Raw genomic sequence first — 21975 nt, 5'->3', positions numbered from 1 at the left:
GTGTGTGTGTGTGTGTGTGTGTGCAGTGTAGTTGTGTGTATATGTGTGTGGATGTGGTTATGTGTTCATGTGCATGTGGGTGTGTGCATGTATGCGTATGCAGATGTGGTTATGTGTGTAGTGCTTGTGTGTGTGTGTGTGGTTATGCCTGCGTGTGTGGTTGTTTGCGTGTATACGTGTGTGCGTGTAGTTGCGTGTGTGTGTGTGTGTGTGTATACATGTGGTTATGTGCATGGTGCGCTTGCTCACACCCTCAGCCCCAGCCAGCTCAGAATGCCAGGCTGCCCGCGTGAGACCGGTGGATTGGCACGCTCTCTGCCCGCTCGCTCTTTGTTCCGCCCGTCCCGCTATGCCATCTGGCCCCCGAGCCTGCCCGCCCGCCATTGTGCCTCTGAGCGGGTTTCCATGGCGATCTCCCCATTCATCCCTCCCCATTTTCAGCTGTTGACCTTTAACTCGCAGGTGACCTTTGACCTCCTGGCCATTGTCCCCGGCGGGGGGCTGTGGGGGGCTTTGCGGCTCGGCCTCCCCCCAGGCGCACAATGGGAGCGTCTCTGGGGTACTAATGGAAGGGCTGCGCTGGGCTCTCTCAGAGCTGGGCATCAGCGTTCCCAGCACTGTAGCGCTCGCTCGTGTGTGTGTGTGTGTGCGTGTGTGTGTGTGTGTGTGCTTGTGCGTGTGCTTGCGTGTGCTTGTGTGTGCTTTTGTGTGTGTGTGTGTGTGTGGTTGTGTGTGTGTGTGTGTGTGTGTGTGTGTGTGTGTGTGTGTGTGCGTGTGCGCGTGTGTGTGTGTGTGTGTGCGTGTGTGTGTGAATCTGGAAATGTCCCGCTTTGTTTTCCTGAGCTGAGCCCTGTGGAATCACAAGGCCCGTCTGGTAGACAGGGAGTTATTTGCTCCAGTCTCACTATTTATTAGAGCCGTGTCAATGCGGCTCCTTCCCCGGGCTGATGGGGCCTCTGTTTCTGCTCCGCATCAATTTTTCATGGTGTGTGTGTGTGTGTGTGTGTGTTTATGTGTGTGCTGTGTGTATGTGCGTATCTGTGTATGGACTGGTATGTTTACGTCCTGTGCAGCTCGGTCAGTGACAGGCTCTCACTGGAAAGGCTTAGATTGCTGTCCCGTGATGTATCGTTCTTGTCCTTGTGGGCTCCTCTGGGTCCGATTGTAGAGAGCGGTGGATTCTGGGTAATTTCCTCACACACAGCGCTTGTGTAACAGGGGGAGGGGGGAAAGGGGCCGAATCCCAGTCCTCCTGGATCCTCAGCCCTGTCTCTCTCCGCTGAAATCCCCGCCCGGGAGACGCAGCGTAGCGTAGCGTAGCGTAGCGTACGCGCGGCGGACCCTCACAGGCAGCGTCTGCAGCGCTGCGTCGTGCGCGGCTCCTCCTCGCTGAAACAGACTAAAGCCGCTCAGCGCTAACAAAGCCCGTCTGAGGCCCGGGAGCCGCTGCAGTCAGGCGAACAGCCGGCCCCTCGCTGTCAGGCTCAGACAGAGCAGACCACAGAAAACGCCCTCATCCTGCTGTTTTGTTTGTTTGTTTTTCCCAACTCTTGGGTCTCTCCATATAATTTATTCATGGACATACATTAATTTATATATGTATATTCTGTATATATATTCATGAATATTTCATTTAAAATTCCCATTTTTTGCAAGATACTATATCTTATTTATAATGTATATACATGTACTGTATATAAATACTGTGTGTATATATCACTGTATTAAGTTTACTGAATTTAAGTGCATTAGTTGTGTTGTAAGTGTCCTTCATTGAAGTCTCATTATACTAAAAGGGTGAGCTTTGAAGGATTGTTTGCTGAGAAGTGCCTGCAGGGAGGTATTTAATGTCTCACATGGAGCCATGCTGGCTCTGCGCTGGCTGATATTGCCCCTGTGTCACTGTCATCTCACAGGTGTGAGCTGTGCCCCTCCCCTCCCTGAGCTGGGCTCCTCCCCTCCCTGAGCTGGGCTCCTCCCCTCCCTGAGCTGGGCCCCTCCCCTCCCTGAGCTGGGCTCCTCCCCTCCCTGAGCTGGGCTCCTCCCCTCCCTGAGCTGGGCCCCTCCCCTCCCTGAGCTGGGCTCCTCCCTCCCACTGGCTCCTCAGCTGGGCTCCTCCCTCCCTGAGCTGGGCTCCTCCCTCCCTGAGCTGGGCTCCTCCCTCCCGAGCTGGGCCCCTCCCTCCCTGAGCTGGGCTCCTCCCTCCCTGAGCTGGGCCCTCCCTCCCTGAGCTGGGCTCCTCCCTTCCCGAGCTGGGCCCTCCTTCCTGAGCTGACTCCTCCCTCCCTGAGCTGGGCCCTCCCCTCCCTGAGCTGGGCTCCTCCCCTCCCTGAGCTGGGCCCCTCCCCTCCCTGAGCTGGGCTCCTCCCCTCCCTGAGCCGGGCCCCTCCCATTGCTGAGCATGACCGATGGGATTTGGACCCGGTCTCAGCACTTTCGATCTGTTTTATTTGAAGGATGCAAAATGTGCGTCTCTTCTCTGGAGAGACGGGCCGGCCCCTCTGTACGTGGGGCAGCGAGGAAGCGGTCGAGCCGCGCGGCGAGCCGTCGACAGCACCGGGCAGTACGCTGGTCTACCCTGTGTAATTGTGGGAAATTGTGTGACTGTGCTGCCCTGTCATTGCACACCAGGCCCGTCTCATTACCAGAGAGAGTGAGAGAGAGCGAGAGAGAGCGAGAGAGAGCGGGAGGGAGAGAGAGAGCCAGGAGCATGGCTTCCCTCCTCACGCTCTGTGCGTACGGCTGAATAATTCAGCAGGGCAGTGTGCCGGCTTGCTTTTGCCCGCTGTAGCGTAACCGTAGAGCAGCTGCCTCTCGGGATAGCATTCCCTCTGAAGGCTCCGGGCTTCGAAGTGACGTCAAAGCCCCTGTGCATTGTGGGATTGTCCGGCGGTTACCTGGTCCCCGAGGGAGAGGCCGGTTAGCTGGCGAAAGCGTCGAAGTTCATTGAGCCCGCAGCGCGCTGGAGGTCATTGCTACGGTTACTGTTCCCATGAGCCTCAGCGGAGGCCCCGTCACCACTGCGCACTGCCGCTGTACGTGCTGAACCGTGATGGGCCCCCCCGCCCTTGAGGTGTTTGCTGTATACGTGTGTGAGAGAGTGCGATGACCTCATCCCTCAGCCTCCTGCCACTCCTGGGCCCTCTGGATCAGCACTGCCCCCCTTTGGCCAATACGCTTCTGCCCACTGTCCGTACACTGGCACCGCACATGTACACACACACACACACACACTTCCACTCTCTCTTTCACACATAACCACACACAGACATACACAAACACACACACACACACACACACAGACTCTCTCATGCATATTCATGCACACACACACACTCCACCCTTGAGCGGAACTAATAAGATGAATGAACTAAACAGAACTGCACAGTAGTGTCTCACTACGCTGCAGCTCCACATGAGCAAGTGAAGGGGAAGGGTTTTGGTAAAGGAACTGGGCATCGACCCCCCCCCCACCCCACCCCAGTTACAGCACTCTGGAAGACTGAAAATGTGCTGTAGTGCTGGCTTTGGGAACGGCGCTCTCTGTGTGAGGCTCAGGCTGTGCAGCATGCGCATGGCTGTTTCTGCTGCGGGGAGATTAGCGTGCACACTGCGCTCTGTTCTCCCAGGCCTGGCCCCGTTCCACACTGTTTACACAGCCGGGCCCCAGGCTCCCAGCTAGCCCAAAGAAAGGCTCCTCTACTCCGCTAGCCAGGGTAGGGGTGAGGGGCTGTCTCTGGGTGGCAGATGTTGAGGCTGTCCCTCAGTGTCTGCGATCCTGAGTTCTGCTGTAGGGAAATTTATCCCCCCCCACCCCACCACACACTCCTTCTCCCTCCCTTATCAGGAGATGTACTTCTCCCCGTTTGGTGCACAGCTAGCGTGTGAGGCTTTGTTTCGCTGGAACATGTCGCTCAGTTCCCTGTTTGATTTCCACTCACGCAATCAGTATTCAGCCTGACAAAGGATAAATAAAAATGGCGTTGGTTCAGAAGACTGTTGTTGTAATTCTGCGTTGAATGTTAACCTGTAGTAAGATTATCAGTTCAGCTGCCATGTTAAAAATATACAAAATGTGTAAATACTGCCTGAGATAGTATAAATGGAGGCAATTTGAAGAATTGCTGGCTTTATGATGAGCGTTAAGCTTTGATACATACTGGGTGTGACAGCAGTGCCTCTTAAATGTCTTTGGACTGTTCAAGAGTGTGGATGGACCCACACACAGACCAGGCCGGTGCTTACTGTGGCCGGCAGCCACACAGGGAGACACACAGTTAGCGTTAGCATTGCTTGGAGAAGGGAGAGTTTCAGTCGGCCAGAGCTACAGCATCTCGTTGCATCAGTGTCCCCCGCTGGACGATCGGATGCTCGCTAGTCTACTGAGCTGTACTGAAGTGTCTGTCTCCCTCTGACTCGTATCTGTGTGAATCCCACTTGCAAACTGCAGTGTGACCAGAAGCAGTGGCTAACGGCACATGCTTTGAGGAGCACATTTGCCCATGCTCTCCAGAATCAACAGTAGAACATGAATGAATATAACTAGGCATTCCAAATGGGGAGGGAGGGAGAGGGTGCATTTTTTAAAACTAAGTTTGTGGCTAAGCATTTTTGAAAAAGGGAATGTTCTTCTCACTCACTCACTGATTGACAGACGATTCGAGTATGTCGCTCCCCCAAGGGGCACAACAGTACTTTGAATTCGCCACTAGGTGACAAAAGGCACTAATGGGGGATCCAGCAGAGTTGATACTGCCGTCATGGTTTTTTTGTGGGGGGAAAGATAAGAATAAAAACAAAACAAAACTGACTTTCTTCCAGCAGACACAGAGAGTTCCGTCCACAAACCCTCGGAGAACTCAGTCCTTTCACAGCGTAAGAGCATCTTTTCACACGTTTGCTTTGGGTCTCATCTTTTGTTCCATTGTTTTCATTTTGATGTTTGTTTGGCTTCACTGTCTGGGATGGTGGACTGGGCCGGAGGTGTGGGGGATTTTTGGGGGTGCCCCGTTGGGGAGGAATGGGGGTTAGGGAGGGTGGAAGGAGGGGGCTGGGTGGTGACGGTTCTGTTCTGTTGCTTGCTGCTCTGTTTTTATTCATTAGTAAGCCTCGTTTAGTCAAGCGTCAGTCTACGCAGTGTGCATGTGCAAGCCCCTTCTCTTCGAGCTGGATTCTTCTCATCAGATACCCATCACTGCCATTCACTGCGGCATACTATGCAGAACTACAAAGATGTTTCACTGACTCTTTCGTTTGCTCATGTTTTATGCCCCCTGTTTGAGCTGAAACGCAAGTAGGTGAATATATTTCCCCCCCTTTAATCAAACGTTTCTTTTCCTCTTCAACTGCCAAAGAGGAAACCAAAGAGTTGGCAGAGGAATGTCTTAATTTGTTTTCATGATGTAATCAAATTAATTTAAAATGCATTTTGTCAGTGTGCAGTGGAGGAAGGGTTTTCCATTTGCCCCCACAGCACAAGAAATACAGAATACAGCAAATTTCCGTTATTTTTTCTAAACTGGGGAAAGGGTACATTTATGGTACTTTTATCTCCTCATTGAAGTTTTATAATTTGGGATAGTTACCTTCAAGTTCACCTTCTGGTGTTAAATGTGTGAATTTGTGTCCTTTCGCTCAAATCTATTTTGGGCACCTTCTCCCCCGCTGCTTGCGAAGTGGCGCATTAACCTGAAGCACCGAATGAAGACGACATCGTGCTGACGGCCAGCGTTTCAGAGCTAGCTCAGAGAGAAGGGTGGGGCCTATAGGCCGGTGAACACGCCGCTGACCCCACAGGGGTTGAGAATTAAACTCTGGGGCTGAAGTGCATCATGGGAATGGCATACGACCGCAGTAGCCCTGCCAGTATTCCCAGCCCTGCAGTCGTTCTCGGACACTTTGGATTCCACCATATTTATGACCTTTTTCACGACTGCAGAGGCGAACGTGGTCGTGAGCTTCGAAGGTCACGATGAACAGGTTATGTTTCATACGGCACAACGCACGCTGATGAATTGTAGTTTAATTGAGTTTGAAGATGAAGATGACATCCTCCACAGCCAAACCTGTCCAACTCTCGAGAAGGGCCTTTTGCAGAAAGTAGAGCCTGTCCCTCATGATGGAGCACACGTCACCTGAAAGCTGGAATCAGGCCCCAGGACAGTGTGTATGGCTGATGGTGCTCGCTGTCAGACTCCTGTCCCTGGCCGTGGTTAAGTTTTCCGGAAGGTCTGTGCTCTGTGATGGGGGGCAGGTGTACAGTCTTGCTGCTAGATGCACTGCTAGATGCTCTGCTCTGCTTTTTTGCGCGGATGAATGTGTTGGTCCGTGTCACTGCTCTCTGTGTGCACGAGTGTATACCTGTGTGAGTAGTGTGTGTTTGACCCCCCGCTGGGTGAACGGTTGCGTGCCTCTAGAATGCGTGCTTGAGCCCATGAAGGTGAACAGTGGCGTGAGTCTGGTGCATGTCCTGCTTGGCCGGTGTTGGGTTTGCATGGGTCCCTCAATAACTTGCTGTTATATCATGTGCATAGCAACCAAGAAGAGAAAACCCCAAGGTTCAACAATTGAGAATTTTGTTTCAACCTTAATTGATTTTATATTTATTTTATTTATTTATTGCTGTGGTCTATCATGTATTTTGTTTCTTTACATCAGTGGTTCTCAACCCTGTTCCTGGAGATCCACCTTCCTGTAAGTTTTCAGTCCAACCCTAACAAAGCACTCATTCAACAGCTGGAGGTCTCATTGAGCTGCAAAATAGGAGAATCAGAGGTGCCAAATAGGGTTGAAATGAAAATCTGTAGGACGGTAGATCACCAGGAACTCTGTTGGGAACCACTGCTTTATAGAAACCAGAGCGTTTTAAGAATGAATCATGAATGTACAGTGTCTCTGTAAAGTATCTGCTTTTGGATGGAAAGAAGTAAGTAACAAGAGTGAAACCACTTCCTGGTGCACTACCCTGGAAATTAATTCACTGAGACGCTTCACTTTACCACTGAATTAATTGAAGCCTTTTGGAGTAGTCTCTTTTACGTCTTTGCTTTTATTATGATGGATTTTAAGCTTGGGCTGCAGATCGTATTTCGTCTCCAGTTCACAGCTCATAATATTTACTGCTCTGTAAATCGGCTGTATTAACGGTAAACGTAAAATGTCCTGATCCTTGAGATTTACAAGACATTTGCTCGGGGAACCTCTTGACCTGCCATTACACCCTGGGGATGGAAGCCTTGGGATATGAAAGGTTTGAGGGGGTAGAAGAGCTTGGTCAGGGCTGTATGGGTAGGGCGGGGCCAGGGTGTGGGTGCAGCGGGGGGGGTCTTGGACCTTTGGTGAGAGTACAGTGGCAGGGTGGTCTGGCCTAACCCTTTTTGTTCTCCTCTTCAGATCGAGAAGATCATGACCCTGATTGGAGCTGGAATAGACTTCTCCAGAGATCAGCAATCAACTGACTCAGGTATGATTTGCATTCCCAAACCACAAAGGACAATCGAGACATTGGCAATCGAATTGAAGACTCTTGTTTTTTCTGCAGCAAGTTTCAGTTTTGGATAGTTTTACACTCAAAAGTCTGCGTTTGCACCCTCTAACTGTACAGAAGACAAAGTAGAGAAAAACTGACTTCATTGAGTTGGGATATGCTTGGTAGTTTTTCATCTTTTGGGCCATTTTGTCCAGTGGAATTCTTCCTCTACTCTTAAGTGTAATTTCATTCCACTGTAAAATACCCTTATCTAATTTCATTAGTTGCTCAGCATGTGATGGACACATCACGCTTGACTGACAGTGTAAGATGAAACTGATGGTATAAATTGCCTGTACCCTGCGTACTATATATCTCTTTAATTTTTAAACAGTGAGTCACTGTGGTGTTTTCCTTCTGGAAACTCTCTGGAATATTGAATACCTTCTGGTATTCAATATTTATGCTGCTTTTGTTTTCATGAAAAGAAGAAATACAAAAAAAAGGGAAAACCCCAAAGCTTTGTCATTTAAAGAATACTGTTAATATCAGTGGAGTTTGGTTTCTCACAGTAGTGCACATAGTGCTGTGATTTGTACAAATGAAAGACTGAGACCCACCTTGTAGGCTCACCTCTGCCCATCCCTTCCCCCTGTAATGACTAATCACTTAGGTTTGTAACAGGCAGCTGTTTCAAACTGGTGATAGTTGATCGCCAGTCTTCGACTAACTTGATCTGTATTTATTCCTTAGTATTTCCATATTCGTTGTTGCGTTCTCTGTTGTTATGTTAAATCAGTTTAATACACAGGTCAGTGAACAGCGGTATCCTGTACTTGACAGTACTTCTCTCTGGTTTCGTCATACTTGTCTGGTTATGGTTACACTTTATTAGTGCGTAGTTGTAAAGCGTTCATCCTGTAAGTAGTATGTAGTATGCGGATCTTGTATTCGTAGAAGGCGAATGGAAATGGCTGGAGACCCAGTGAGGTTTGGATATGAAAGCTCTTTTTTATGCCTTTTGCCTCCAGCTCCCTTCTCGGCTGTGTCCCTGAGCTCAGAAGCTCCTTTTATGGGCGTGGAAGCTCACGTTCTGCAGTGGGCTTTGCTGCGTCTCACAGGCGATGCGTGTCCGTCAAGACCTCGTTGTCAAAGAGTGCGGTGACCAGTAACCAGAGAGGGGTCTGTCGCTCCGCTTGAGCTGTCCTTTGTTCCTCCCCGCCGCTCCAGACGAGCCTCGGACTTTGCCGCTTCGTATCAATGCCGTTCGGCTTCAAAGGGACCCCCGTTTGGGTCATTCGATAGCTCTGAATGGCTTAATAGGTTAAAATAAGGCATCGGCTCTTCAATACTGACAAGTGAATAACAGTGAGAACAGACCTATTATTGTGCCTGACTTGAATATGTGAAATTGTTAAGAGCCGTCTTGTCTGTGGACAGGAGATTTAGTTTAAGCCAGCTGGGTTTATGAGAAGGCAGACAGGGGCATATAAGTCTATGATCTTCCCCAGTAGTGAGGTATAAGCAGGGGACTCGTCGTAGGGTGTGGGAGCAGCCTCCTTTTAGCTTTACTAGCACCTAGAGATGGGCAAGAGCAGGTAGAGGCATTCATTTCTGTTCTCATGCCGAAGCAGTGAGCTGTTCCTGGAAGGGGGATCTGTTCTGTGCTAAATCTTTCACTATGAGCAGTTTCGTTCGAGGGCCACTCGGCCCCCACCTTATATCTTGGGGTTGAAGGGCTGTGCCTGGCTGCGCTGTACGCTGTTTTTCTCATTGTTTTCCAGAAAGGTGGCATGAATATAGCTTGCGAGCACTTTTCTCTTTGAGTGCACAAGGTGAACACAAGGTCATCTCAAGGTTGACTGAGTAACGGTCTTCCGCCTCCCTAAGATGGTCTCCATCCATCACTGAATTAGTGACACGCCAGCAGGGCTGGAGTTCAGGGCTTGCCGTGGTCACGTGACTCTGGCGTATGTTTAGCAGTTGGCTTCTATTGGTGATGTAGGGTTGGGGTTCAGTTTAAGATCTCTCTTGTAACCTTAATTTATAAGAAATGCTTTCTACTTTTTTGTCACAAATAACCTAAACCCAAACCACACAATTTTTGTCCTGATCAGGCTTTCTGTTATAAGTAAGCAGAAAACAGAGGTTTTGATTGGGTAGTTCCTCTTCAATGAGCTTGTTTACGTGTTATGAGGACTTCAGGCCATTAGCTTTCTTATTCTGCCATCAGCACATAACATTAGCTTCATCTCTGATGGTAATATGATGAAACATTTGACTATTTTAGCCTCAACCTTTCTAAAAACGGTAAAAGATGTGGATTATTTATGAAGGAAGTTTAAGACTCCACCACTTCCAGCCCCTCCTGTGAGATCCTGAAGCGCTGCAGCACTGCTAGCCGAGTGCTGTTTTATATGCATTTCCAGTGGGGAAAGCTCTGGGTTTAGAGTTGCTACACGGCGTTCGGAGCGCTGTGTAACCCAGCTCATGCATAAACGGGTTATCGCATTGCTACAGCATCAAAGCTCTGTTGTGAGTTCTGCTATGTGCTAGCAGGGTAATCAGCTTAAGCAGAAGAAGAGAGCGTGCGGTATTAACTGCATGCAGGTAGCCACCTGTATCTTAAGTTTGTGTATAACCTACTTAAAGATTTTCAAAGGAAAATACGTACTTCACAGTTTGCCTGGGACTAATACCGAATTTTAGAACATTTTCATTTGTTACTTGGAGATTTCAGTATCAAAATTTTGTGCATGTATTGAGTTGACACGTTTTAATTTAGTCCCCCGTCGCTAAATTGAATAGCTTAGAAAATAGGTCCGGGTTGCTGCTCACACCCTGCCCCCTACAGGAGTGTTGTCTAGACTTGGCTTTACCCTTACCCCACTGGCCAACAGTACCTGCTGGGCTCCTTGGCCCAGATAGATGCTGTAGCTGACAAAAACGTCCAGCCCTACTATCACCGATATTTTATTTTAAAATGAGGTGCCCTTTAGCCGTGAGGTATTGTCACCCCAGCTGGATGGCTATACCTGGGAGAGCCTTTGTGTGTGTGATCTGGGCCATGATAGAGCCACTGGGCCTTTAGATGTCTACGTCATTGCCAATATACCATTCTTTTCATGCTCCTCTCTCTCTCTTTCTCCCTCTCCTTCTCTCTCTCCCTCTCTCTTTCTCATTCTCCCTCTCCCTCTCTCTCCCCCCTCTCTCTCTCTGTCTCTCTCCCCTCCCTCTCTCTCTCTCTCCCCCTCCCTCTCTCTCTCTCCCTCTCTCTGTCTCTCTCTTTCTCGCTCTCCCTCTCTCTCTCCCCCTCTCTTTCTCTCTCCCTCTCTTTCTCACGCTCCCTCTCTCTCCCTCTCTCTCTCTCTCTCTCCCTCTCTCCCCCCCCTCTCTCTCATGCTTGCTGTGAGCAGATGCTGGATGTCAGGGTCCTGCTGGTGGCTGTAAAATTTAAGCGCATATGTCCGGCCCCGTCTGTCTGGCCCCGTCCACCAGAACGCTTTCAGACGTCCGTTATCCGGGCAGATTGGTCCGGGAGGCTTCCGCTGTGAGGTTTAGCTAATCCCTCTGAAACGGGCACAGGCCCGGGAGGCTGGCTAATGCCCGAGACGAGCCCCATGACACGCAGCGCTCAGCCCGGGACCAAACGGCCTGTTTCAGGACTAGAGCCGCTGAGCCCAGCGCCGCGATCGATGCGCGTGCTGGGAAGGGATTCTCAGCCTGAGAGTTTAGCCGAACTTCACAACGGTTACCACAGAGACCCACCCCTGAAACAAAAACAAGCTGCAGTACACTTGGAGAATAACATAGAGCTCATGCAAAATAATGGCAAATACAAGGAAGGAAAGTCAAATTAGTCTTTCTGCCATGGTAAAGAATTTTATGCGTGGAGAAGAATTTCATATTTTAAAAAACGCATCGTATTTGAAATGTGAAACTGTCGAGGATTCTGTAATTACAAAGACTGAAAAGTGAATGAGGCTTTATTTGGTGTGAAGGCTGCGTATCGCCTGGTGCAATTAGCGCCTGAGATGAATGAGCTCAGGGCTGCCTGCGTTTCTTTGAAAAAAAACCAGGCAACATGATGAATGGCCGTGCGGGGAGCCGTTTCTGCCCAGGAGAGCGCTGATGGTGAACTGTATATGCACTCCCCCCCTCCCCCTCACCCTCCGGGCACCTGCCCTGCCTACTCCCTCCGCCCCCACCCCCCACTGTCCTACCTCTTCCAATCACAACCTTGCTGTTTTAGGGTAGTAGGGGCCTAATGTGCGATTAGCATGAGGAGGGGCCGGTGGGGGGAGTGGCAGTTAATGAGTTGTTATTACTCGCAGATACGCTCTACCAGAAGTGTGACAGAAACAAGGCCTCTGATTGATGCTTATGACTGTACGTGATGAGATTATGCTCAAATACTCTACAATGGAGTGTAGCGAACGTTTGCCTGTGATGACATCTGTGCTTAATTAACCATGCCTGGTCACAGCAGATAAAATACAAAGTTCACACTCAGCGTTTTTTGGCGATTCGTTCCTCTTAATTCAAATTCCCCAGCAGTTTTTCATATACATCTTATGTTGGTAGCAGTGTTGAAGTCACCTTCATGTCTTGTCTTGCTGGCTGAAGTCTTGGTTATTGTTCAGTTTGGATTATCGATAGGATTTATTATTATTATTATTTAGGCTAAATTTCATGCGTCTTTTTCCTTTTATGTTTGTATTCACCAGCATTAGCAAAGTGATTTGGTGGTTGTTTGATTGCAGTGTTGCCCAAAGTCAAGACTGCTATACTGACATAAATGCATTTCCACGTTGGAGCTTTATATTTTCCAGAGAATCTTAAGTTCAGAGACTACAGTATCGCAGCATGGTGGAGGGTTGTCCTTCAAATTAGTGGTGACACTTTGGCCAATTCCTGCATCGCCATGTGCTATTCCTGGCCAATCAGCTTTGGCACAGTCAGGATCTGAATCAAAGCCACAGAGCACAATGGTGCGCTGAGAGTTTGTGCTTTAGCTGGGTGTCCCACCTGAAACCCTCCCCATTTTGCATCTCCAATATTGGACCCCCTGTCCTTGATTGAGCCCTTAGAGCCCCAGCGCGACCCCTCCCTCTGTGTCGTCAGGTAGCGCTGGATGGAGAATCGCGACTCGCAGGGTCAGGGTGTTCCTGGAGCTCAGGGAAGGGGCAGGTTTTGGCACCTCGGTGGGCGATGCAGAAAAACAAGCCCCAGCTGAATCTCTGCTCTGAATTCAGGGTCGTGTTCGCGTCTCTCCTGCCAGAGGCAGCAGCGGTCCAGAGCGCTGACCGTTCCTTCTGGTCACGGTCCCAGACTCCCATGTCCTCCTTTGTGCAGCGGAGAGTCACGCTGATAGGGTGGGGGGGGGGAGCGAGTGAGCGAGGGGGAGGGACAGGGGGGTTGGTGTTGGTGGGGTGGGGGGGGGGGGGGTTTACAGAGGTCTGTAGCACAGAGCAGCAGCCTGCTCCTTCTCACAATGATCAGCAGCGCTGCAGTGCCTGAGACACACGCGCGCACACACAGCGAGTGTGAGAGGGAGAAAGTGAATGAGACAGAGAGAGGAGGAGGGGGGGGGAGAGAGAGAGAGCGAGAGAGAGAGAGAGAGAGAGAGAGAGAGAGAGGGGTTTGCGGGCGGCTGAATTCTGCCCATTCAGGACAATGGAAGGACACCGCCTCCCCAGCCTGTGGGACCGAGCGCACAGACGGCTCGCGCCGAGCCCAGCGTAGCGGAACGCAGCGCCACAGAGACCGGGGGGGGGAGAGAGAGAGCGCGCCGAGCATCGCGACCGGCGAGCCCAGGGACGCGGACGCGGCGGGGTTGAATCCGGGACGCGGCGGCAGCACGGGGCTCGTGCAGACACCTGCTCTCCACACGCCAGCCGGAGGGCTAGCGGACGCGCGGTTCAGCGCCAGCGGTCCCACAGCGCGCTCTAACGCTCTCCCGCGGGGCAGCACAGCCCGCCGGACCCCCGCGGAGGACGGCCGGGCTTCCAGGATCCGTTAACGGGCTGGAGATCACCAGTGGAACAAAGCGGGGGGATCAGCTCCAGCTTTTCGGGATTCTTTGTCTCCTCCTTCGCGCTTTGAGACTGAGCATCTTTTCCTGCTCCTGAGTTTTCTCCTTCTTCTTCGTCCTAAGTGTTGAACTTAACTGGAATGCCGCCTCGCTGCACATTTTAATCACAGACGGACAGACCTCGTTCTGTTTCACTGGAAGCAGTCCCTGCTTTTGGCTTTTGTTTCTTCTTGTTTGGTTTGGTGACTTGTTACGTGTATTCGTACCAGCTGTTCAGTTGAAGATTGCGTGTGGTCTGGTTTGATGGTCTTCATTTACTTGATAGTGTGTATTTTTGTTTCTGTGGTATTTGGTGATCTTTAAACTGAATCTAAGAGCAGGTCTACTGTGTGAATGAAACTGCTGTAAGGTTAGAACTGAAGTCCAGCTTTGTGCTCGTCAGTATATTGTGTTCCTTTTGTTTCAGTGGAGAAGCGGTGACTGTCATAACTTTGCAGGCTTGGAGAGTATTGGAGGTTTTCTGTTTTTTTGTCTCGTGTAGTCAGTGGCAGCGAAGAGTTAACCCAGGAATAATTAAGTGGCTCTGACCAAACTATACATCTCTGCTGTACGGGTAATTCTGCTCTGCTGAGCCTTGTCTGGGCATGGTCATGTGATCTGGGTGGGTGATTCCTTTATGGGGAGCGAGAGAGAGAGGGGTCAGCCAGGCAGGCGTCGTTAGCTTAATTAGCCTGCTCCAGCTGCCACTTCAGCTGTGCGGGTGGGACCCCCGGAGGAGGTGCTGCAGGAGGACCAAGCTCCTACCGCTCGCTTTGAAAAGGGGCCTTCCAAAAGTTTCTTATTAAAAAGACAACACCAGCACAGACCAGCAGAGCTGGGGGTTATGGTTCATGGGTTTGTGCACATCAGTCTAGTGTTAGGTGTTAGTGTGAGGAGTCACACCCCCGTATCTGGAGCATATCTCTGTGTACGGAGGGTGTCCTAAAGAGGGACCGGTGTACGCGTGTGCTTGGCGACCCTTAAGGGAAGGGAGAAACGGAATTGCCTGGCAGGGGCACCAGGCCATGCTAGCGACCCGCCAGCTACACGCCCACAGGACTCTGCTGCCCCGCCGCGCCGCTTCCACCTGCTCGCACTGACCAGAGGTTTGGGGGGAGCTCAACAGACTCGACCGACCTCCCCCGAATCCCCCCCCACCCCACGTGGATAAACCTGCCCCCCGTGTGAGCAGCTGGGCCCCCGCCTTCCGCGCGGGAGCCCCCCGCCCCGCCTGGACGCTGTCTCCCCTGCCCTCCTGGTGCTTCTGCACCCGCCTCCGCTGGCCGAGAATGATGTGGCAGTGCCACGTCTCGCCCTCGGAGTGCCGCTGCTACCGGCTCAAGGGCTTCTCCCTGCTCAAGCGCCTCCCTCTCTCCGCAGGTGGGCGGGGCCTGGACCAGCCCGTGGGCGACTGGCTGGAGCTCGTGGGCCTGCCGCAGTACGAGAGCAAGCTGCTGCTCAACGGCTTCGACGACCTGCGCTACATGGTGAGCCTCACCCCCGCCGACCCCTCTCTCTCTCTCTCTTACTCTCCCTGTCTCTCTCTCTCTCTCTCGTACTCTCTCTCTCTCTCTCCTTCTTCCCTCCCCTGTCTCTCTCTCTCTTACTCTCTCCTTCTTCCCTCCCCTCTCTCTCTCTCTCTCTTACTCTCTCCTTCTCCCCCCTCTCTCTCTCTCTCTCTCTCTCTCTCTCTCCTTCTCCCCCCCTCTCTCTCTTACTCTCCCTGTCTCTCTCGCTCTCTCTCTCTCACACACTCTCTCTCTCCCCCTCCCTCTCCCTCTCACTCTCTCTATATCTTTCTCTCTCTCGCTCTCTCTCTCTTTCTCTCACACACACATCATGCAGTCTGCTTTTGTTTTTCTTCTCATTCTCTTTCCCCTTCTTCCTCTCCTGTCTTCAGTGCTCCACTGGCTTGTGCTATGAGAAAGTACAAAGCGAGGAGAAGCACTGGGCTTGACACAAGTATAATTCCTAAGAAATGTGAGCTTCATAAGCCCGAGCGAGTGCTTCCCCTGGGGTTCACTTTCAGCTCTGTCTCAATTTAATTGGCTTTAAACTTCCAAACAGATGGCAGGGTACACAATAATCAGCTTTTAACCTTTTTATGGATAGGAGGAAACGCATCTATTGTGAAAATTGCAATTTGAACTTGTGCCCCTGAGGCGATGCCATTGCCTTGCTATGAGATGTCGCCTGATTCAGGCGCCCGTGGCAGCTGAGGCGGGTCCCAGGTCGCTGGACGATGGCACGCCGCCGCTCAGGAAGCGCGCTCCTCTCCTTCCTGTGCCATGTGCTGTACCGCACACCTGTCTGTCTCAATCACATCAAACATGCTTTACTGGCACTTGGCAGATTCTCTCATCCAGAGCGAATGGCAAAGCAGACAGTGTCAGAGTTAGGGTTAGGAATACAGAAGGCACGGCAGTCCCACTGAGGAGGCACGGCGTTCTCATTCATGACCAGCGGCAGATCAAGCCGACATGGTAGCTTTGTCATTTTAAACGGAGAATGAACGGAAAGGAGAACCCTTGATTCCAGCGCACTCAAACTTAAAGTAAACTTAAAGCCAATCAGCTTACAGGGAAAAGAGGACGGCTCAGTCAGCTGGCTGGTGAAAGAGCACCATTTTTACTTTTACATGACCGGCGGTTACTGTACAAACATGTTTCGTAGTTACGGCATGGTTATTCTGAGCTTTGCTATCTTACTGTATAAGCGCTACGCTCTGATGGAATGTTTGAGTAATCATAGTAATGTGTGCCATGCATTGGTAATCTAATATGGATCATGCTAGATGACGTTGCTGTAAAAGGCTGATTCTGCAGTACGGTACCATGCACGGCCTTCTGCTCACAGTTCAGAGTCATTCGTCAAGCGACTTGCGTTGAAATCATGTGAATTGTCAGCCTGGTGTAAACTGGTAAAGTTCCTGCAGAATACTGACAGATTTGAAAAGAAGCGTCTCTTCCCACCAACATTCAGAGCACATTTCTTCTTTCTCGTGATGGTGTCTTTTTGGCACAGCAATGTATTTCGGTAAAAATTCTCAAGCAGTCGCATTTTATAATTTTGCTAGTAAGAATTTTAATATTTCAGATTTGAATCAGGTCTGAAGGAGGCCTGCGTCCGCTCCATTGCCTTGTCTCGTTTTGTGTGTGACTCCCTCCCCGTGTTGCTTTATGAGGGGGAAACGAACCTTTGAATCTGAAGCTGCTGTTTAAATCTGCAGCATATTGCGGAGTGATGAATCATGAGCGGTTCTCTGCCCGCGGTGGCCCGCGGGACCAGAGGTTGATTGTCCTGTCCGTTTCGGGCCGGAACGTTCCCCGCAGAAAGCCCCGCGGAGACGGGAAGGGCCTTCAAAGGCCCCGCAGCGCGCCGACCTTTGACCTCGGCCGTCCCACACAAAGCCCGCTGCCGAGCTCCGGCTCGCAATCAGCCGCTCGGTCCGAACAGCAGCTGCTCTCTCGCCGCAATCAGCGCGGGCCTCTGGGTAATCCTCCGGCTGCCGTTGCCGGGCCGACGAGGTCATCAGCCCTCCTGCGAGCGCACGGCTCGCCGTTCCCCCCGCCTCGCTTTCGCCCGGACGCCCGTGATGAGGACTGATAGCGGAGACGGAGGAGGACCCAGCTGGCCCAAGCGTCTGGGACTATTACGAATCAGGCAGCGGCCGCGCCCCGTCAGGAGAGAAGCGCGTCCGCATCCGGACAGACCCGGGGGCGGCTGGCGCCTTGGCGAGGGGGAACGGGACAGCAGTTTTGTAATCTCCTGTCGACCAGCAGCCCCCTCTGCGGCTGGTCTCGCTTAGTGCAGGTTCGGTGAGGAGTTTACTGGCGTGTGCGCAGAGGGGTCTTGAGATGTGACACACGCACGGTCTTAAAGGATGATGCACAAAGAGAGGCTCTGAGCCGAGACTCTCAGCAAGCGGACTCATTATCGTCTGTGGCTGATCAGTGGCTCTTCTCCCCTCACATCCTGTGATACAGTGATCCTGTGCTGTCTATGCGTTGCCAGTTTATGATGGTATGCACAGATTCCATCAAAAATAATGACATATTCTGTAAATGAGGTTTAAAGTGTAGCAGTATGAAAAGATTCTATATCGTCTGAAGGACTCCTCCAAAATGTGTGCGCCACTGGAGACTGATGAAGCAGCGGTGCCTGCCCAATGCAACATGACTAGTTTTCAGATTGTTCAGATGGAGGAACACTAATGCCTCCTCCAGCTTTAGCTTCTCCAGACTAACACTAAGGTCAGCCTGAAGTGGTAATTGCTTTGGGTGTGTTTGTGTGGATGTCTCTGTTTTACAGAGCAGGGGGGCTGGGCTGTCATAGAAACAAACAGTGTCTCTCTCTCTTACTTTGTCTCTCTCTCTCTTTTCCTCTCTCTTGCTTTCTCTCTCTGTCTTACTGTCTTTCTCTGTCTCTCTCTCCCTTTCTCTCACTCTCTCTCTTACTCTCACTCTCTTACGCTCTATTTCTTTCTTGCTCTCTCTCTCCCTTTCTCTCTCTCACTCACTGGGGTTTTTTGAGGGAGCGTCCCCTGTGTGTGAAAACCTGGGTTCATTCACATCCTAGGGGACCCCCTCAGGGGGAGGGGCGGATGTCCCGAGAGGAGCATGCTGGGAAGGGGAGCCCCGGCTCTTCTCACGCTTCCCAGCTTTCCCAGCTCTCTCCCGCTGAGCTCTCCAGTCACTTGACAGTGAATCCTAATTACATCGGAAAGGGAGCCGCCCACGAGCAAGCCGTCAGCCACAGGTGGAGCCGCGCACTGCAGCGCAGTTCTCCTTCAGTGCCCTTTGATAGGCTCTTATTGAGTCGCCTGTCAAATGGCTTCAACCAATCCTGGGGCCAGGGGGCGTGGACCAGACTAACACGTTTCCTTCCATCTATCATCCAGTAACTGGGCTACTGAACATCCTTCCACAGTGTGTTTCAAAGGACTATCGCACCCCCATGACCCCAGAGTGAGGCCACGCCCTTACCCAGAGCCCACAGAAGCCCTGCCGGTCTGATTGCCTTCAGCGCGATCTGGGGTAATCAGCTCAGACAGTCCCTTAATTTCACAGCACTGGCACTTAGCAGGCTCCAAGACTCGTTTGCGCGCCTGAATTGGTGTCCGTCCCGTAGTGATGTCAGAGACAGAGCCACCCCCCCCCCAGTACAAAAAGCAATCCCAACTCTATTTTAGGGACTCAGTGGGGGAGGACTCTCTGATGTTGCTACTTGTATTTGAATCCTCAGGCTGTGCATCTGTAATCTCAGCCCCCTCTCTCTCTCTCTCTCTCTCTCTATCTCTCTCTCAGTCCTCCCCACCAAATCCCAGGAAGCATTTCATAAGAAGTTTTCTTTTCTATGTAGTTTTTTTCAGCTGTGTTTTCCACTCAGAAGTTTTTCAGCTGCCACTACCCCAATTAAGATCAACTTTCTTCGTACCACATTTTCTTTCTGCTTTTCTGGGTAGCCTGTCCCTAGCTAGGCTAAAATTTAGGCTAATATTCAGGGATAAAATGACTGTTGTGGTCATGCTCATGTTTGTCAGAAACTCAATAGGGGGTACAGCAGCATTGTGGTTCAATCTGCGTCATGTTTAATGCTCAAGACCGGTGCCGACTTACTGAGTCACTGCCTGCTGTTTTCTCCTTCCTCTGTCTGATATTCAGAGTGTATGTGTGTGTGTGTGTGTGTGTGTGTGTGTTTGTGGAGCCAGATACTGTTTATTTTTAGCACAATTTTCTAAATAATTCTCCTTTCAAACTAATTAAAATTGTGTCTGTCAGCAGATGAACTTGAAATGAAGCCTCTCATATCCCAGGGCTCAGCTGGAGCACATTACCCCCACCCCACGTACACACACCCCACCCCCCCCCCCCACGTACACACACCCCACCCCCGTCACTGAGTCCCATGTTCAGGAGATCTCATAACTCTGGGTTTCACAGCGTAGGATCATCGTTCCCCTAGCGCGGCGCTACGGATGCGCTGTCAGAGCTGCCCTCCCCTCCACGCCCCCCCGCCAGTCATCTTTCTTATAAGGTGTCAGCGCAGGAGTGGTGTGTAATTTAGAAGAGACGATGGTCGCCCTTGAGTCTTCCTCAGTGCTTGGTTCCTGGCTGAACGGTGGCAAATGAAGTTCACTGAGGACTTGTGATATAGCGCAATGGCACGGTTGTGTCAGTCGCTTATAATTTGTATGCAGGGTGTTGACACGCTTACCCTGAGGTCTGAACGTGCCAACAACCTGATGGCCTGTAAAAAGTGGTAAAACAAACAGGTTAGTGCTGATTACAGATGGATAAAATGAGATGTTGAGTTCTAAAGAGCAGTGGGAGGCATTGCATCGTGGGTCTCATTACGGAAAGCAGCGTTGGGGCAGTTTGCAGTGCACAGATCCTTAAAATGACAGCGTGGCCTGGCCTCCGTTTATGACAAACGCTGTTTTTAAAAAAAAAAAAAAAATTTTTAACCCCAATTTTTGTTTGACAAGCCCTGGCGGCCCTGGGGCTTGGGGATGAGGAGAGGGGTCAGGCTGGAATCCGCAGGAGCGCTAAGCCCGTAATTAAACTGCGCTCGTTTCATCAGGCGGTAACAAAGAGCCCCGGTCCTGCACTGGCCCTCCCCGGGCCCTGGAAAGAGCAGGGGGGCGGGGTGGGCGGGGATCAATAAGATAACTGTGATTGTACTGTGTAGTCGCAGAAGCAAGAAAGCCTTGTTAAAATAAATGAGATGCATTTCGATTGACTGAAAAGAGAGAGGAGCTGAGCCAAATACTGTCGCTCTCTCTCTCTTTCGCTTGCTCTCTCTCTCCCCCTCTCTCTCTGTCTTTGTCTCTCTCTCTCTCCCTGTCTCTCCTTCTCTCTCTCTCTCCCTCCCTCTCTCTCTCTTTGACTGGAAGCGTAATGAGCAGCTCTTCCCGCGGTGCGTGTAGCGGTAATGCGTTTGAAGCGGGTGAGCGGTGGCGTGTGGGCTGAGGGGACAGTCCAGCGGCCCTCTGAGCAGGGCGCTGGATTTATTTCTCCCCGCGGGAGCCGGGGGGGCGGGAACCGGCTCCCTCTGAGGCGAGGGTCAGCGGAGTCCCGCGGGGACGATCGCCCGAGGTGGCCTAGCTGGCAAAGCACACTCCTGTGATACCAGCACGAGCAGCATCACAGGACAGGGCCCACCGCGGTGAAGTGGCTACGCTTTCCATAAATCACCATACCGGCCCCGCTTCTGTCCTGCAGCTGTCAGGTGAGGTTTCTCTCACAAAGAGATGAGACGGAGATAAGAAGCGTTCATTTGTAGAAAATGCCAACTGTGCTGACTTGGGAAGGTTGTGATGGGCTGTGATGTCTTTTGAGGGGAAAAATGATTTTTTTATTCCAAGAATGTGCATTCATCTGTTCGTTCATTCATGAATTTATTACCCTGATCACATTTTTTTTAGCAGTTTTACAAACCAACAGTGTTGAGGGTTCGGGATGGCAAGAACTTGTAGACACCTCAGATTTACACAAATTTCTGTTATTTATTCATTTGTATGTTTGTTCCCTTGGGACATACCTTTGTGGTACGTAGTCAAAAAAGCTTAGCCAACTGTGTCCCTTAGCCTAGTGTGTCCCTTAGCCTAGTGTGTCTGGACTGTGTGGGATTCACTTTGCAGAACTGGGCCAAAGCCTGCTCCAATCAGGGCCACCCTGCCCCAGCTTCTTTCACATCTGCCCGTGCTTGCTTTCCGTTGCTCTAGCGTCTGAAAGGGAGCGGCCCATAGCCTGGGTTTCCTGCCAACTGGCAGACAAACGCACGCATGTAGCGTCGCACAAATGTGAGCTGGAGCAAGCTGCTTCTGTTGGCTGTCATGCTTCCGTGGCAGTTGATGGCACATTTGCCAGTAAGAAGAGTGATTTTTTTTTTTTTTTTTTTTGGAGGCAGAAATGATTAAACCAGGTCTGCACATTTCAAACTCATCTTTTAAGAAGGTTTGAATGGATATTTGCCAAGAAAGCTATTTGCCATTTTATGTATTGCTTTTCCGGGAAACGTCATGTTTTTTTTAAATGAATTTGCTTCCTTGGGCCATGTCTCAGAAAGCTCAGTTTTCCATCAGCTGTGTGTTAAATATGAATCTCGCAAAAGTTATTTTTTGGAAAGGCTTGAAGGAACTGCGGATTGAAAGGCGACATCAGTGTACAAAACACTCACTGCAGTGCGCCATCCAAAAAACTTTGTCCCTCACTTTGTCTTTTAAAGTTCCTGGTTTGTGTGTTAGTTGGAGAGCATCATGTTCCTGGTGTGAGCAGGCACCTGAAAGCTAATGGTTGCTGAAGAAGGCCGCTGATGCTGCCGGTGAGAGCTGAGATTGAGGAACGGCAGGCTGCCTCTTGTTCTGAGTGCTGCTAATGCCACTTGACTCGCAGCGCTTCCTGTGGGGGCGAAATGCTGTTTCTGAGAACCC

The 21975-nt window shown here is 51.0% G+C and overlaps 1 protein-coding gene across 6 annotated transcripts in view; it reads left to right on the top strand.

Annotated features, from left to right (window-relative positions):
• LOC135234348 (ankyrin repeat and SAM domain-containing protein 1A-like) overlaps nucleotides 1–21975 on the top strand; it is a 102250-nt gene that overhangs the window by 61086 nt on the left and 19189 nt on the right. For 4 of the 6 annotated variants that reach the window (XM_064298854.1, XM_064298850.1, XM_064298855.1 and 1 more), the window contains 3 exons: nucleotides 4822–4875; nucleotides 7393–7462; nucleotides 14922–15028. In XM_064298854.1, coding sequence (XP_064154924.1) covers nucleotides 4822–4875; nucleotides 7393–7462; nucleotides 14922–15028 — 231 coding nt within the window. The remainder of the gene's footprint in view (nucleotides 1–4821; nucleotides 4876–7392; nucleotides 7463–14921; nucleotides 15029–21975) is intronic. The other 2 variants (XM_064298852.1, XM_064298853.1) reach the window with 2 other exon arrangements.

The sequence above is a fragment of the Anguilla rostrata genome, chromosome 11 (assembly GCF_018555375.3).
Source record: "Anguilla rostrata isolate EN2019 chromosome 11, ASM1855537v3, whole genome shotgun sequence".
NCBI classification, from domain to species: Eukaryota; Metazoa; Chordata; class Actinopteri; order Anguilliformes; family Anguillidae; genus Anguilla; species Anguilla rostrata.
This window is presented reverse-complemented; position numbering and strand designations above follow the sequence as displayed.